Source organism: Diadema antillarum, unplaced genomic scaffold (genome assembly GCF_040938485.1).
Source record: "Diadema antillarum isolate AM-2024a unplaced genomic scaffold, OU_Dant_1.0 seq00000161_RagTag, whole genome shotgun sequence".
In the NCBI taxonomy this organism is placed as follows: Eukaryota; Metazoa; Echinodermata; class Echinoidea; order Diadematoida; family Diadematidae; genus Diadema; species Diadema antillarum.
The window spans coordinates 117,269-135,322 of record NW_027271232.1 but is presented as its reverse complement, the minus strand read 5'-3'; the positions used below and the strand labels follow the sequence as shown (position 1 = coordinate 135,322).

At 39.2% G+C, this 18,054-nt stretch overlaps 1 protein-coding gene across 1 annotated transcript in view; it reads right to left on the bottom strand.

The window, feature by feature from the left end:
- LOC139727994 (uncharacterized) overlaps positions 1–18,054 on the bottom strand; it is a 191,709-nt gene that overhangs the window by 122,835 nt on the left and 50,820 nt on the right. Inside the window, exons 2-4 of the mRNA XM_071638961.1 lie at positions 11,726–11,877; positions 10,859–10,956; positions 8,605–8,916 (exon numbers count right to left, since the gene is read on the bottom strand). Coding sequence (XP_071495062.1) covers positions 8,605–8,916; positions 10,859–10,956; positions 11,726–11,877 — 562 coding nt within the window. The remainder of the gene's footprint in view (positions 1–8,604; positions 8,917–10,858; positions 10,957–11,725; positions 11,878–18,054) is intronic.

Here is an 18,054-nt window from a genome sequence, read left to right as displayed (position 1 = left end):
AGAAATGAAAGTGTGCACATCACTTTCATGTGAGATTCAGATTGAATATTTTCATGTAGCGCAAATTTGTGAATATAGCCTCCACCTTACAAAATTCATAAAAATAAAGCCCTGCAAAATATATATGGCATAAACATGTACAGTATTTGACACTCAACAACTACCACACCTTAAAATTTATGTTTGTACTACTTCACTTCAAAAACTGCTACCTCCTGTCAAATTCCACTCCATGATAACACCTTTATTACAAAGTTATTAAAATATTTGAATTACCCAAAGGTGCATCAAAGGGAGGTCCAAACATGTTTACAAATATCTCCCTCAACCCCTCACACAAAGTTCTCAAAGTACACTTTCTGGGTTATCACTCCCATTCAGGTGGGAAAAGCATTAAATATACACGACACTGCACATCTTTTCATTCTGAAGAGGGGGGTGGGTTCCATTCAAGAACGGGGCAATTTGTTCAAAATGTATGTCATTCTTTGCCATATCCAACAAAGACAAGCATTATATGAAGACTCCCCCCCCCCCCCCCCCCCTCCCTTTTCAGATTGGAACAATCATTAGCATGGCCTGGTAAAGAAAGAGAGAAAAAAAAGAGAGGAGAGATATAAATGGTAGGGCAAAAAAAAAAAAAAAAACAGAGAGAAAAACCTTGCAGGGTAATATGCTTGAAGGTTGATACCTTTGATGCATCTGCAAGATGGCTGGATGATACAATGAAATTAATTCCATTTATCGTCACCAGCGTGTGGAATGGGCTCAAGTCTTTTTACTGCCAGAGCATAGCCCATTTATCAAACTCATATAAAATGACTCAATTGGCTACATGCTATCCTTCAAGCTACAAAGCAGACGATGTATGGCATGATCTACTGCAACAAATTTGAATGCCAGATTTGAATGTACAAGAGAATATAAATATATAATGTGCATATTAATCAGGTTCTATTTCAGTTTTGCAATCTTTTGCTTTCCTTTGTTTTGTTTTGCATTGGTTTTATTTGTCTGTGCTTGGTTGTTGGTTTGCTTTTTTTTTACTTCTCCCTTTAAAGGACTACATGGATCCTTCTTTGATTCTTCAACTATTTACAAGAAATGAAGCACGTATTGTGAAGCAGCTTGCAAATTCAGTTCTTTCATGCAGAATGCAACACATTGGATGTAACAAATTCCTATGTTACTAATCCCATTATCCCTTCTTAAAAGACTTATCATAAACTTGGATATACAGTATTCTCCGCATAATCGGGTAGGCTGTAGCAGAGCGTTTCTTACCCGATTAAGCGGAGTACCCGATTAACAGTAGAACACGTCTCATTCACAATTGACATACACAATGTGTATGTACATGCATTGTACACTGCACCAAACACCTACACTGTATGCTTAAAACGCGTGCTTGCACAGCACATTATACATTTTACACTTGCTCAGTCACAAGCAATAATTTACACTCTTTTTATGGACAAATGTCTTTAGAAAACTTTGTAATTCGACTATATGTGACCCTGCATCTCAAAACAAACAAAAAGTCGCCAGACATAAATTTTTAGTTAAGATCATATTCTGAAAGAGCAGACTTTAAGCTTTAAAGTGATGTATAACTCAAATCAAATGGACTCTCCTAACCTATCTAAATATTGGAAAGAAAGCACAAACTCAGGAAAAGTGTGAACTGAGAAAAGAGGCTCTGAAGTACAGTGTCTATTCAAGCGCTTAATCTTTACCAAACCGTGCTGGCTGTGCGATGAATGGGACAAAAAACAGGAAGTAAACTACCAGAGTAACAACAATGAAGGGATTATCAGATTAAACTGAAATTAAGCATGCCTCATTAACACATTCTGTCCATAATTAATGCTAACTTTCAAAGCAGTAGCACCATCCTATCAAAAGTTATTAGAGTTGAAAGTGAAGAGTGTGGACAAGGTTTTTCAGAAATGAAAAAGGGATTCTAAACACACACATAATCACACTATTCTACCAAAAATGTTCGAGACAAACTGCTGAAAAAACACACTTTCCTGCCCGTTTTATGATACCAAATTTTAGCATAATGTAAAAGAAGACCCGCTCTTTCAGAAAATTTGATTATGAAAAAGTCAAGTTCGGCTAGGTTGACCTGTTTCACTTATTTTCAGTCCTCACGCAAAATCAGTGTGTGCCACTTTATGTTCGTTTTGAGGTGCAAGGTCACATATAGACTCCTCGCTAACACGCAAGCGTTTTCCGAAATGAGCACGTCTCTTTGCGTGCACTAGTCACGCAGAATGTTGAGTTACTTTCCAAAAAGTGACTGAAGAAAAACAAAATTATGGAGCTGGTGGATTATGGATTTTCTTTGCAAACTTCTCATACTGCGAATGTTGTTGCAGAGCAAGGGAGCAAGGGAGTGTGTTCAACTCCCGTCTGTCTATGCAGTTGTGAGTGCCAGCTATGTTCGTTTACGTGTGGAAAGACGGTACTGGTACATTGTGTTTTCATGTTTAATCACTCCCCAAATGATCGGTCTTCTTTGCGAATTAAGCAGAGAATGCGATTAGCAGTGGAAAATTTGACATTCATGATTTCTTAAAGTGTTATATCTGCGATAAAATGTGGGTAGAAATTAGATTAGAAGAAATTGTTTACCCATTTATGCGGAGAGGCAACCCGATTATCAGGTAATTTCAATGTGCATTGGAATTGATTTTGACATTACTACCCAATTAAACGGAGTACCCGTTTAAACGATACCCGATTACGCGGAGAGTACTGTACCTGTTCCTACAAACGCTTTACTAAAGCATGGCAATAGAGTATAGTAAATATCTATTTTGATAACAGTTTTGTTCTGGGTTTTTTCTTGCTTTTTTACAAATTAACTGTTTTGGTTGTGTGCAGAACCCATATACCTTCTGTTGAGAATTGAGAAATTATTGTCATGTTTTCATATCAAATAAAAACTGCTTTAATTCAAGAATGCTTTTGTGTGTGTGTATGTGTAGGCAGGTGTGCGACAGAAATACCAAGCAATTACTTAAAAGCCGGTGTAATGTCATGTGGGTTTTGAGCTTGGGGTCACATATCATAGCTATGGTCAGGATTATTTTCAACTAATCTTGATACATTTCTTCTTCTTCTTTTTTTTTTTTTGCACTCAGTGTATATCTGTCATATGACAATATCTCACAAAAGCAGGTGCAGCTATTATATGTGTTGGTGCACAACAAATTGTTTGTGTGCCTAGCTACTTAAACCTAAGAAAGAGTGATCTACTGCATGTTAGTCTGGGTGCCAGAGGCTGAACCTTGTTTTACCGTCCACCCAATGTTTTTTGATGGTTTTATCCTATTTCGGGGGTGCTGAATCCGAATCCGGATGATGCAACTCTTGCATCCTTGAGGGTTTTGAGATATTCAAGATGGCCGCCAAGATGGCCGCCAAAACCGGAAATTCCCACGTATTTCCTTCTAAATGGTGAGATATTGAAAACAAGTGATGGTTTTACCCTATTTCGAGGGTGCTGAATCCGAATCCAGATGATGCAACTCTTGCATCCTTGAGGGTTTTGAGATATTCAAGATGGCTGCCAAAATGGCCGCCAAAACCGAAAATTCCCACGTATTTCTTTCTAAATGGTGTGAAATTGGAAATAATTGATGATTCTCCCTATTTGGAAGGTGCTGAATCCAAATCTGGATGATGCAACTCTTGCATCCATGGAGTTTTAGAGATATTCAAGATGGCTGCCAAAATGGCCGCCAATTAAAATTCCCATGTATTTCCTTCTAAATGTTGAGAAATTAAAAACAATTGATGGTTTTACCCTATTTCGAGGGTGCTGAATCCGAATCTGGATGATGCAACTCTTGCATCCATGAAGTTTTAGAGATATTCAAGATGGCCGCCAAAATGGCCGCCAATTAAAACCGGAAATTCCCTCGTATTTCCTTCTAAATGTTGAGAAATTAAAAATAATTGATGGTTTTACCCTATTTCGAGGGTGCTGAATCCGAATCCGGATGATGCAACTCTTGCATCCTTGAGGGTTTTGAGATATTCAAGATGGCTGCCAAAATGGCAGCCAAAACCGAAAATTCCCACGTATTTCTTTCTAAATGGTGTGAAATTGGAAATAATTGATGATTCTCCCTATTTGGAAGGTGCTGAATCCGAATCTGGATGATGCAACTCTTGCATCCATGGAGTTTTAGAGATATTTAAGATGGCCGCCAAAATGGCCACCAATTAAAATTCCCATGTATTTCCTTCTAAATGTTGAGAAATTAAAAACAATTGATGGTTTTACCCTATTTCGAGGATGCTGAATCCGAATCTGGATGATGCAACTCTTGCATCCATGAAGTTTTAGAGATATTCAAGATGGCCGCCAAAATGGCCGCCAATTAAAACCGGAAATTCCCTCGTATTTCCTTCTAAATGTTGAGAAATTAAAAATAATTGATGGTTTTACCCTATTTCGAGGGTGCTGAATCCGAATCTGGATGATGCAACTCTTGCATCCATGAAGTTTTAGAGATATTCAAGATGGCCGCCAAAGTGGCCGCCAATTAAAACCGGAAATTCCCACGTATTTCCTTCTAAAAGGTGAGATGTTGAAAACAATTGATGGTTTTACCCTATTTCGAGGGTGCTGAATCCGAATCTTGATGATGCAACTCTTGCATCCATGAAGTTTTAGAGATATTCAAGATGGCCGCCAAAATGGCCACCAAAACCGAAAATTCCCACGTATTTCCTTGTAAATGGTGAGAAATTGAAAACAATCGATTTTTTTACCCTATTTCGAGGGTGCTGAATCAGAATCTAGATGGTGCAACTCCTGCATTGTTGAAGATTTTGAGATAGTCAATATGGCCGTTAAAATGGCCGCCTAAAACGGAAGTTCCCATGTATTTCCTTCTAAATGGTGGCAATTTGAAAGCAATTGGTGGGTTTTTATCTTATTTTGAGTGTGCTGAATCTGAAGCTCAGGATACAACTCTTGCATCCTTAAGGGTTTTGAGATGATAAAGATGGTCGCCAAAAATGACCGCGAAAAACGGAAATTCATATGTAGACCCCCTATTTCCTTCTAAATTGTGTAAAATATAAGACAGTTGGTGGTTTTACACTATTTTGAGTTTGCTGAATTTGAAGCTCCAGTATACAGCTCTTACTTCCTTGAGGGTTTTGAGATAATAAAGATGCCCGCCAGAATGGCCCCTAAATGGCCGTCAAAAACGAAAATTTCCATGTGAGCCCTATGTTACCTTCTAATTGGTGTGAAATTGAAAACAAGTGGCGGTTTCACTCTATTTCGAGGGTGCTGAATCCGAACCTGGTTGATGCAACTTTCGTGTTCTTTTTTAAGGGTTTTGAGATGTCCAAGATGACCGCCAAAATAACTGTCAAAAATTGGTAAATTTTAGGCCCTATTCAGCACCCTCGAAACTTGGTTGTTGAAATTCGTCCATTCTTTAGGGTTTTTAGACGTCCAAGATGACAGCCAAAATAAGTGGCAGAAATTCCAATGTCAATATATTTTTTCTTAATGGTAAAATTTTTAAAATAAATTGATGGTCTTACCCTATTTCGAGGGTGCTGAAGGTCTTTCAAGGTTTTCGGACAACTAATGTCCTGTGTGAACGGAAACTCCTTAACATGTTCTTATACTGAAATGGTGAAGTATTGTGCTCCAACGCGAAGCGGGAGATTAAACCCATGCAGGGTGAAAAGCAATAATTTGTATTCTTGAACTCAACTCAGTTGAGCGAATTTGTCAAATCAGCCAACATTTATTGAAAGTCAAAATGACAGTCACAATGGTATTGTAATATACTGAGATATTCCGATATGTCTCAAACGGAACTTTAACACGTACTGGAAAAAAGAAGAAGTGATATTGACATCATACTGAAACGTACAAACGCAAATAAAGATACGATTGAAAATGTCTTTATGCATAATTGTTATGAAATAATGCTTGTGGTCTCCAATAATATGGCTCCATAGATGTAAAGTTAATCCTTTTCGGCTATCAATAGAGTAAAATCAAATTATGGCATGTTGGTATTTGGTGTTGAAACTTGTCTTGTATTGTGACGAGTCTCGCCTCGTATTCTTGTGAAACTTGTCGCATATTCTGATAAGGTCATTGGAAATGGTTGCATCCATGACCACTATAGTAGATATCAATAAGGGTAATTTCAAAAGCACTCTGCGCGATTATAATATTCGTAAGTACTGGATTATCAACTATTACCTTCCATGTTGTCGTTTGATTTTTATTTAGCTTTTTTTTCCAAGGCGCGTTACCTGTGATTTGTCCGTCCCCTCGTGTGTGTTTGTAATAGATTATATATACATATATACATACATAATGTTACATCATATTGGAGGAAAAAATTGAAGCATAACAATAAAAATGTCCCACTCGTGTCTTCAACAATGTCATCAAGACCACCAATATAAACCAAATAACCAATTTGAGTGTTCATGGATAAAGAGATTAAAACTGCTCATGGATTAAGTCAGGTAATGTTGGGTAATTTCAGTACACTTCTCTACATCACTATCACAATATGATTTAGATGAACATGTCTTGTCCATTAATTGTTAGTGTTCAAAACTTATCCATTATATGTAGAGGAAACAGTGTAATCTTGCAATTATTCAACCGCATCTGTAGTCTTGAAGGGTTAATTATTGCTGGCACACCTGTATCGTACCAACTCAAAGATATCCAGTAGAGCTGGTTTCACTGTATATACAGCAAGTTCAAACTGTGCCATTGACGAAAACCATCAATTGTTATCAATTTCTCACCATTTATAAGAAGGAAATACATTAGAGTTTCCGTTTCGGCGGCCATTTTGGCGGCCATTTTGACTATCTCGAGGTGCATCATCCAGATTCGGATTCAGCACCCTCGAAATAGAGTAAAACCATCAACTGTTTTCTATTTCTCACCATTTAAAAGCTAATACATAGATATTTCCGGTTTTGATTGGTGGCCATTTTGGCGGCCATTTTGGCGGCCATTTTGGCGGCCATTTTGGCGGCCATTTTGGCGGCCATCTTGAATATCTCAATAACCTCAAGGATGCGAGGTTTGCATCATCCAGACTCGGATTTAACACCATAGAAATAGGGTAGATCCATCAATAGTTTTCAATTTCTCACCATTCAGAAGGAAATACATGGGAATTTCCGGTTTTAATTGGCGGCCATTTTGACAGCCATTTAGGCGGCCGTCTTGAATATCTCAAAAACTTCATGGATGCATGAGTTGCATCATCAAGATTCGGATTCAGCACCTTCCAAATAGGGAGAATCATCAATTATTTCCAATTTCACACCATTTAGAAGGAAATACGTGGGAATTTTCGGTTTTGGTGGCCATTTTGGCGGCCATCTTGAATATCTCAAAATCCTCAAGGATGCATGAGTTGCATCATCCAGATTCGGATTCAGCACCCTCGAAATAGGGTAAAACCATCAATTGTTTTCAATATCTCACCTTTTAGAATGAAATACGTGGGAATTTCCGGTTTTGGCGGCCATTTTGGCGGCCATCTTGAATATCTCAAAACCCTCAAGGATGCAAGAGTTGCATCATCCAGATTCGGATTCAGCACCCCCGAAATAGGGTAAAACCTTCAAAAATCATTGGGTGGACGGTAAAACAAGGTTAGGCCCAAAAAGTGGCTTTGGCACCCAGACTATGTGCAAGGTAGCATAAACATTACCTACACAATAAAAGGAAAGAAAAGAAGACAAAACAAAACAAAAACTCATAGGAGAAATATTAAAATTGTGTGTTTTCTAATATCAGCTTTGCAATGGCTCTTGTTTCAAAAAAAGGTATTTTCATGTCTGTATTCAAAACAAATGATTTCATTCAATCCATGAAGTTTGCCTCAAATCAAACATATGATCGGAAATGCTCCCACACTTTCAGATCTCTTTTGTTTTATAGAAATGGAAACAAATGGTTGACCTTTATGAAAATGAGAGCAGCACTGCAACCATGATGATGATTGATGGGGTGATCTCTCATGAGTATTGTTTGTCAGATCTATTTAAAAAAAAAATCAAGAAAGAAGCATGTTTACTTGCAGCATTTCAGCCTTGATCAAGACTATCACAGCCATGAATGATGTAGAGTCTTGTGAAAAGAAGCGGTGCCTTCCTCTAAAGGTGTGCCATAATGCTATCTCTGCGGCAAATTTGGTGAGATGCAAAGTGAGTGCAAGGGATTGCGCGGCGTACCACGAGCTACTGTGAAGCACAAAATCCTGCTGGGTCTGATGGGTCAAAGGTGATGTCATGTGCCCAGAATCACAGGGAGTGCATTCCGCCATCAATCCAAGAAGCAAGTAGCCAGCTGACATGCAACTTCCCTTTTCAATTCACAATTTGTTAAAAAATCACGGCATCCTGAAAATCGCTAAGGGGGGGATGAAGCGGTGGTACGTAGGGATCAACCATTCACAATACAGGGGTGTTGTCGAGGGGCAAAATCTCAGGCTAGTTGGAAGATGGGATTTAACAAGACTGGAAAGAGCCCGCAGATCAAAGCATTTCATACAGTGAGACCTGCACACTGACCTTTGCTCCCAGTTGAGTAATACGAGGCAAAAGAGGGCGCCTCACTTATCTCAGACTCGGAATCATGCCCTGTTGGAGTGATGCGCATGCGTATGCGCCCGGGACCTGGGCGCGCGAGGTGAGGGGAGCCATCGCTTGACAGTCGGCGGACTGTGACTGGAGATGGGGACCGACTACGAGTGACCTTTGTGACCTTTGTGGTGGTCGTCCGCACCACCTGAACACTTCCTGGGTCAAATCCTTGCAAGGTCACGCCATCGAGTTGAATGACCCCGTCTTCCTGGGAAGGTTTGCGGTCTAGGCTTTGACTACCTGAGGTTGAAACAGTTTTACAAAAGTCCAACGCTTTGGCTGTGCTGCCTATAGATAGCCTTGACAAATGAGATCTTAGAGACTCAACCATCCAAAATAGGACACACAAACAAACAAATCAAAGACAAGGTAAACACTTGAGAAAAGCAAAGCAAATTCATGATCTCTAAATATAGAATGAATATAATTACATCACTGCTGAAGATATACCTAAACCATAAATCAAAATATTCTGGCATCTATTTCCATACTGCATGTAGTCTATGATTTTCAATAGGTTTTGCTATGGTTTCACACAAATTATCTATGTATTAAGGTGAAAAGATTTGATAAATGAGTCATGTGAAGTCAACTCTGGTATACAATACAAATCAAATTTAGTTTGAGGTAGTTCATCGTAGTTTTGGAGAAGTTGGTATTGGTGTCATTCTGCCTTGGGATATTCCTAAATATCCACAGGATATTAAATGATGGATTGCTAAAATCTAATATCTCAGGGAGGTCTCTGTGGGGGAAAGCAGAGTATCTTAATGGTGTGGCCTACCGGACTTACCGGAGGACACCAAATTGGGTCTCAAAAGAAATTGAGGCTGGGCCTCCTGTACTCTTGAGCATAATTAGGGGTGTCGCTGTTGTTTTTCTGTTTTTACCGTTACTGTTGTTTCAGATAGCATATCTCAAATTCATAGTCTAGTATGCTGCCCTGTGCATGCTGATACCTCACCTGTACTAGATGCTGGAACAATGTGGGTAATTCATTCAAAGTTTACAATGTATTATCTATATGCTGAAAAGAAATCACAGTCACAAAATTCCCTGGGTCAGGAATTCTCATGATGTGACTGTCCGCCAATTCTTTGAGCATTCTCTTGGTATTCATAGATTTCACTTGGATAGGGGAGAAGTTCTAGAACATACTCCTATTCTGCTTGTAATACAAACTTCAATACAGCCTGAACCAGCATAAAAACATGTGGAGTTACCAAACTTGGTTTCAGACAGACATCGTGGTGTGTCTTGAGACACAGGCATAACAGTGTACACAGCTACTACTTCTCATCCGTCACAATTTCTAATTTGCAATAATTGCAGTGGGTCCCAAAACATGCAATTCAAAGATAAATAATGCACAATTTAATGTGCGGTAAAAAACAGTCATCATAAACTGGGTTTCATGGCGTGGTTACCTTATCGTGCACCTCTCTGACAAGCACAATAATCCTGGCAAAATACATTCGGACAAGGAGTTGATAAATAGGGCTTTTTTAGAGATTGATGATACTTATAAACCTTCCATCACGCTCACAGTCTTTTCATATCTACATCCCAGACAAGACAAGTTATATTTCGCTAACAAACTGTACAAGCTGAAATTTTCGCAAATTTTGAGAACCCACTTTGAACCCCGAAAATAACAAAGCGTGAAAACAACAACCAACAAAAAAAAATCTTTCTTCTTTTTAAATCTAGCCATGCCAGTGCTGGATCACGCTAAAACTAGTCAATAACTATTGTAGGTTTTTACAGCATGTTGCTTGGGCTATGACGTAGTGATATATCTGGGGCACAACAACACGCTAGTACAGTACTTCGAATGCAGAACAAAGTACTAGTTTATGAACAGGGAATGACTGAGTAAAAAACATTCAGTTCTTGTATCGTCGCTTGTTACCCATTCTTATTCAGTTTGTGAAAGGTGAAGTATAATGATTACTAGACCCTTGCAACTGCAAAATTAACGACACATGAAAATGTCAGACAAGTAGCAATTGGCAAACACATCTGTATGTGAAAATTTCAGCTTGTACAATACGACTCTCTTTAAAATTTCTGTCCTCTCTCTCTCCTCATTCTCTGTCAAGCACATGATGTTATCACATGCGACTGCTCTGCGGACTCTTACTGGTCATGTCTGCCGATCCCGGACGCCAATATCTCTCACCTGTGCCGGAGAAGCCCGAATCATTTGTGACGATGAGGCTGGACTGGGATGACATCTTGCCTTCTGGATGCAGCGATCCGTTCACTGGTTGCTGTTTCCTGCGGCAGAGGGTGGTAGGAATCGAGGAACGATCGCGTCAACTTTAATAATGCCTCATTTCTCAAGGAGAGCTGATGATCATTAAAGCAATTCTTGAAACTCTTTGGGGAAAAACCTGATCATCTATATAATTTTAATTTTACGAGCAATTCCATACCATTTTCAAGGTCATTTTGAATATAAAAATAGCACTGGCTGTCAGGTGGAGGCTCGGTGGTCCGGCGGATAAGATGCCCGTCTGGAGATCAGAAGGTTGTAGGTTCCAATCTTGGCTAAAGTATATTTACGTTGGCATTGTTGATTAGCAGTTCTAATACCTAGTGACATACCTAGTAGTGTCTTGCTTTGGGGGTGATTTAAAGCTCACAGCATTTCTACTTGAAAAAGTGATTTGGTTTTATATTGACTTTTACTGTGAAGACAGAATCATTGGCTTCAGCTCATTGCAATGCAGCAAGCAAAATAAAACCTACCTTAAGAATAAAAACTATCACACATTTCACATGACTTGAAACTGGCACAAATATAAAAATATGCAATTAATGTTAAACATATACTATGGAACCATATGTTATACCTCTTGGATTCCAAGTTGGAATTAAAAATATGAAATTAATTTTACCCGACTGAGCATGAAAAATTAATACTCACATGAATATATGTCATATTTTACAGTAAGCTACCTCGTGTTAGTTGTCATGAATCTAAAGAGAGTCATTCCATACAGAAGCAGTACTGCTGGGGAAACAAACAAACACACATACTCACCTATTAATTGTGAGTTGTAGATCATTTACTTTGTTGTGCAGCAGCTTCTGAGCCTGCGTGAGCGCTAGGTCCCCGGTCCTGACACCATTCAACGTCTCTACGATGTCGCCGACATGGAGCTGAGCCCTGGCCGCCTTGCTCCCCGGGTTGATCTGTTTTGATATAAATAGGGACAGTAATTAGAGCATACCAGTCAGTGTTAGGAAGCTCTGGATCTATGGGTCTTCAGGCTATAGACAGCACACAGCTTTCAAGGGCAGCTATAGATAGACCCTTTCTCTACTTTCTTTTTTGTCTACCAACCGTCCTTTGCTCTGATTATAAATTCTAGGTCACCACTCACATGTATCTCTATGCATACAAATTGTGCATCTTAGTTGTAACCTCAATGGCATGCGTGAAGTCAAATTTGTAAGAGAACATTATATTGTACAACTGGCAGGTGACACATGAGTGGTTTCTAGTTCAGTAGGCACTTGCTTTTCATTGCATTAAGTCCCAAAATGATCTTCTTTGTAAGGGACAATAAAAATTACTAGAAATTTACTTGAACATGTCTAGTCAAGGAATGATGAGTTTTTTGCAGATATGCATTATCAATCATTCCTACACACTGGAGTCATTACAATGCATTACAAGTCGTTCTTTATCCCCTTAACTGATCATAGTATTTAAATGGTAGATTAACATCATTGATGCAAGGAGGCCCATTGTGATTCACACATCCCTAAAAAAAGTTTATATTGTATTTAAATAAAAACTCAAAATGAAATACAAAACAATGACAATTAATGTGTGAGAATGGAACAAAAAATAATGACTGTGATTCCGCATCATGAAACAAAAATTAGATCATCTTTATATTTCGAAATCCTCACAATAATCTCCCTTGCACAGTTTTTGTGAGCGCCATTTGAGTAAGAACTGATTGTTTGTTTGTTTTTTTTCTTTTTAATCCCATGATTCAACATACCCCTTAAAATCCAGGGTAAAGGTGCCCGAGGTCGTAATCTCCGGTGATTCTTTGGGCGTGCCCAGTTTGGAGATTTATAGGCCCGAATTCACGAAGGTGGTACAAATGAAACCATGGTTTAAACCATGGACAAAGACCATGGAGCGCCAAGTGTCGCATGACATATTTCATTACGAAACCAGTCATTTCGTCGATGAAATGATTATTTTGTAACGAAATGACAACATTTTCTAACTAAATGAACATTTCGTCCACAAAATGATAATTTCGTTAACGAAATGGTAATTTTGTCGACGAAATGACCAATTTCGTAACGAAATATTCCGTGCGACACTTGGCGCTCCATGGTTTTTGTCTATGGTTAAAACCATGGTTTCATTTGTACCACCTTCGTGAATTCGGGCCAAAGGGTTTTGATTGAAGTTGAGAGATCTCCCCCCCCCCCCCCCCTTGTGCGAATGGCACCAAATAAACATTCTTTTTTGTATCATGAATCAAAAAGCCGCAAATTCTTGTGTATGCATCAGCGATGCCCCAAAATGCACTGCATAAATGCGGTGTCCATATTAAAAAGCAGGCACCACCACCCCCCAGTGATGATCCAAGTCTCCAACTGCACCTGCCCTAGCTCCTCCTCATCATCACAGTAGCTCATCTCCTACTACCCCGCCCTCGATAACCTTGGAGAAGAGCAGATCTCGGCATGGTCAATCATCAATTTGTGAATGGTCAACTGCACCAGATTCTGCATGCTCAGTCTCACAGAATCGTGACTCCCCCAAATCAGTAAAGTACGGCGTTTATTAAAAAGTGAGCAGTGATTGAATAGTCTCAAACAACATGCCTCTCCATACTGCTGGAGTCAATAAATCTCTCCTTTTCAATTTGGTCAAAATCTCCATGAAATTTCATGGAAGTCTTGAGACAGGGCTCGACATTAACGGTGGCCTGGTGGTTCTGGGCCACTAAAAATTGATGTCAGGCCACAAAATTCCCAAAATGCTTATCTTTTGGTGACCCGATTCAGCAACTCAAAATGTATTGTTGTGTTTGCTTTGCTTTCGGGTCATTACCTTTTCTTTTTGGCCCACCAAAATATCACATTTACAGACTCTCATGTCCCATTTGGTCCACGAGAGAAAAAAAAAGTTAGTGTCAAGCCCTGTGTTAGGGTTTTTGACTACCGATAATAATATTACCTTACTATTAATTGCTGAGCTTTAAAGACATACTAAAAGATGTACTTGAAAACCTGAGCTACATGGCCCCACATGCTATCAATGTCTCTGATACTTTGCACAAGAGATGATGTGAAGAAAATGCTGTTGAAAATGAGAGCAAAAATCTGAGTCATGTGGTTGATGCTGCTCAATATTTCCCATTCACAAAATTGGTTTTGTTTTTATTAAATCTAAGAAAATTTTCATAGGCATGTTGAACTAGATCACAAATATCTTGATGGTGACTGTATAATTTTAATGAATTTCATCTATGTGAACATCATTATGCTGCTCAGTCGGCAAAGTTTGCAAACTTTTCAAGTTGAATCACCATTATTGTTATACCATGCCTCTATACTGTGGCAGGTAGACAGTGCCGAGTCACTGGGATTGCAATCAAGGTTTCTTTTTCTGTCGACTGTTGCCCCAGATATTGCATCGCATTGATCAATACAGTTTCCCTCCAACACTGAGAGGGCTGGTGAAATTCACACAGAAACACCTGCTACTCCAACAAAGCCACAGTGTACATGTATACATTGTATTTCTGCTTCGCAAGAGACTGTGCTCTCATTACACAAACCTTAAAGGGAAAATTAGCTCTGTGTTTAGGTACAACTCGAACAGAGCAAAATCATACAAAGCAAATCATCGCAAACAAAAAAGATGATGACTTTCTAAGCAAAGATATGTAGTTCCGTGCATGCTTACAGACCCATAATAACAGAAATGTGGCCAAATATCTGGCTAGTTAGACAAACTTGGCAAGAAAGATATTTTAAACTTTCCTTTGCCAAATACGAGGTAACACAACTTAGTTTTTGTCCCTACTTGTAAAAAACAACAAAATAAAACAGCAACAGTTCTGATCCACATATACTCTGCCTATACACACACATGTCACTGAAGATGCAAGCAGCAGAAATATTCATAATTCTGCTGGAATTCAAAGAACAGCGAGATGATACTTTTCCATTTGCGAAAAGTGAGTGCCATATTCGTCATGCTTAGGGCATAATGCAATCCAATCAATTCCAATACACAAGTCTTGCCGGCACCGGCCCTGCCATCTCCTAGCGACTTTCGCGGCAGAAGTACCCCTCAGTCAAAGATACTAGAAAGGTCATCTCCAATACGCCGACACCGTTTGTCACTCGGACATGATGTGTAGTTGTCTCTCCCGAAGGTATTTCTGCCTGCTTATTTGCTCGACCCGTGTTATGAAAACTGAAATCTGGAATTTTATTTATTGCCCGGCCAGTCAGTGCTGGATGAAAGTGATGATTTATGGGCCACAATTGGAAATCTGCGTGACTTTGGTTGGAGCGCCAGTGATGGCATGCCAGTATAGGGGAGGACATTAGGGTGCGCAGATGATGGCAAACGGGGTCGGTATTGGGCGTAAATGAGATGAGATGAAGCATATCAAGGGAGAGAATTGGGCAGCTGAAAACAAACTAAGCACAGAAAAGGCAAGAGTCGCATTGGATAACCAGTGATTTATCAGGGTGCATTGAGGAAATACTTTTCCAAGAAGAGATGACTCTGATATACCACATGAAAGTTCAGCCAGCATGAGATGAGATGTTTCGAAGATGTCTTGATCAATTTCACATTGTAGAGACAAAATAAATAGAATAAAAATAGGTAAAGTATCTTCTTACCATGTTGTTACATTATAGCAGTGCTACAGATGCTGATTATCATACACCATAACACCAAATTCCATTAAATCTAAATCAGATCACATAATATAAACAACAAATGATTTTATGTAGAAGGACAAATTCCAAACCAAGAACAACCTTCGTTACAGAGAACATGCTAAATATATTCAATCCTTCACAGGCTTGTACACTTTCTATATATCGCCCATGGCCAGACGCATCTAATATCACTCATACTGAATTCATGATGTGATATTGATCGTTCGGTCTGCACCTGTTGCCTTTACCAACAGAGAAAAGCAAGTGCACTGGTCCACACTATCTGTCTAGTCTCTTTGAACAGACAAGTTTGTATTCCAAGATTTTAGCAATCACGTACAAAACCAATTTATTGTTTGAAGACCTACTATTTATGGTTGGGTTAATGAGTTATCACCAGACTTGACATTTCATTAAGAAGCTGTCGGAAATTTGGTCTGGATGGTTAGCCGCAAAGACTCCTCATGTGCATTCTGGACCATTTTGATTGGAAGAAAAGTGAGCCAAATGACAAAAACAACAGGCATCAGAGACCAAGCATGCAAAAGAATACCAACATCTGCCTGGGCAAAGGAGTGTAAAGGGCAAAGGAGTGTAAAGGACAACTGTTTTGGTGCCAAACTAATTTGAATGCATGTCTGTGATAGTGTATTTCATTTCTAGTTTCTTTGTCGTTCCTTTTTTCTTTTATATGACTGAAATGTAAAGGCACAACTATACTTTCACTGTTAGTCGCAAATTCCCAAAACTATTCCCTGGCTCTTGACTGCTTCATGATGGGTAAAGTATCAAATCTCTGAACAAATCTTTGAATATGTGTATTCAACTGATAGATAAAAAATGAATCCCACAACTAAATAAATCACATGACGTCCTAGCGTCCTAATATCATATCCTTCCATTGGCATTTCCAGCTCACAAGGCCTATAATGATTCGTCAGTGAAGATAGCTCTCCATTTTCATTGCAATTTTGCATTAACAGATAAGGGAGTGAGAACGTCAGCTGCACGATGGTTTTGTTCAAAGGTCTACCACACGCGACCACCGTTAGCATTCCTTTGCTGTAGTGTGTCTAACAGAGTCTACATACATTGACTTTCTCACATACAGCAAGCCAACCTCACTGACAAAGGAAAAAGTTGGAGTGGAAGGGGGGTGGGGGAGGTGGGGATGGGGACATCACAAAGACTCGCCTAAGATCTCATTTCAATGACAAATCAAGTCTCCCGAGTGTAAATACCATTCCCTCGTTGTACAACAACCGGCATTAGCCCCGCTCTGAAGAAAATAATCGCCCATTCCTCCCCGCAAAGCAACAATTCCCGCACAATGCACTCTATGTGCAATTCTGGAGTAGTTACACCAACCACCACCACAGCAAACACAGAGAAAAGGGTTTCCAACTCTAAATGCCACACTCCCAAATAAAGGGTATTGATGGCAAAAGGCATTAGAAAGCCAATCTCTTGCCTCGCAGGTAATGATTGAGGGCGGAAAGGAGGGTAGCCCCGAGAGGAGCAATAAAGTTGGTAGTGCCTTGAAAAGCTGACCTTGTGGAGAAATGGCAAGATGTATTACGTGATACCACAATGGCGATCAATACTACATCATTATCAACAGAATGGGGGGGGGGGAAGAGAAAAGGGGGCAGCCATTTGCAGAGATTTCAGCTGCATACCTCCAAGCTCCACTCGCCAACAATGCCTCAAATGCGACTGAAGACAGCTTCTCTCTGACACACTGAAAATGAGCATCTTAAAGAGGAATTCCAGTCTAAAAATATGTTTGTCTGAGAAGAGTAAATTCATACCAGCACAACAGTAATAAATTTGATCAGAATTGGATGAAAATTTGGCGAGTTTCAAATGTAATTGTGAAGTTTTGTTAGTTTCTGCAGAACTGTTCTTGTGCAGTTGATATGAATATGCAAATGAGAGAGCTGATGATGTCATCACCTCAAAATCATTGATCGTGTACAAAAAATGACAAAAATTAAATGTTTCTATAATCAAAAGTGGAAATTGAGCAAAGAAAATGGGATTCCATCGGGATTCGACTCTGGATGCTAGCCCGGTGCTCTACAGACTGAGCTATAGAAAGCCCTAGTTCAGTATTCAGCCCAGAAACCCTAAATTCTCAATGCTTAAATAATTAATAATTATTGATTATAATTAAAAGTATAACACATGATGTTATGCCTGGAACAATAACTTCAGAATAATGATCAGTTTTAAAATTATTTATCAGAATTTGAAACTGGAGCATACATGTAATTGCATTTGAATGAAAAACTGGAAATTTCAAAATTTCATGTACAAACTATAAGGCAAGTTGTGAGGGGATTATAATCATCACTTCACTATTTGCATATTCGTATTGACCGTTTCCTGAAATATTTGCGAAACTTCAGTGTCATAACTTCCTCATTT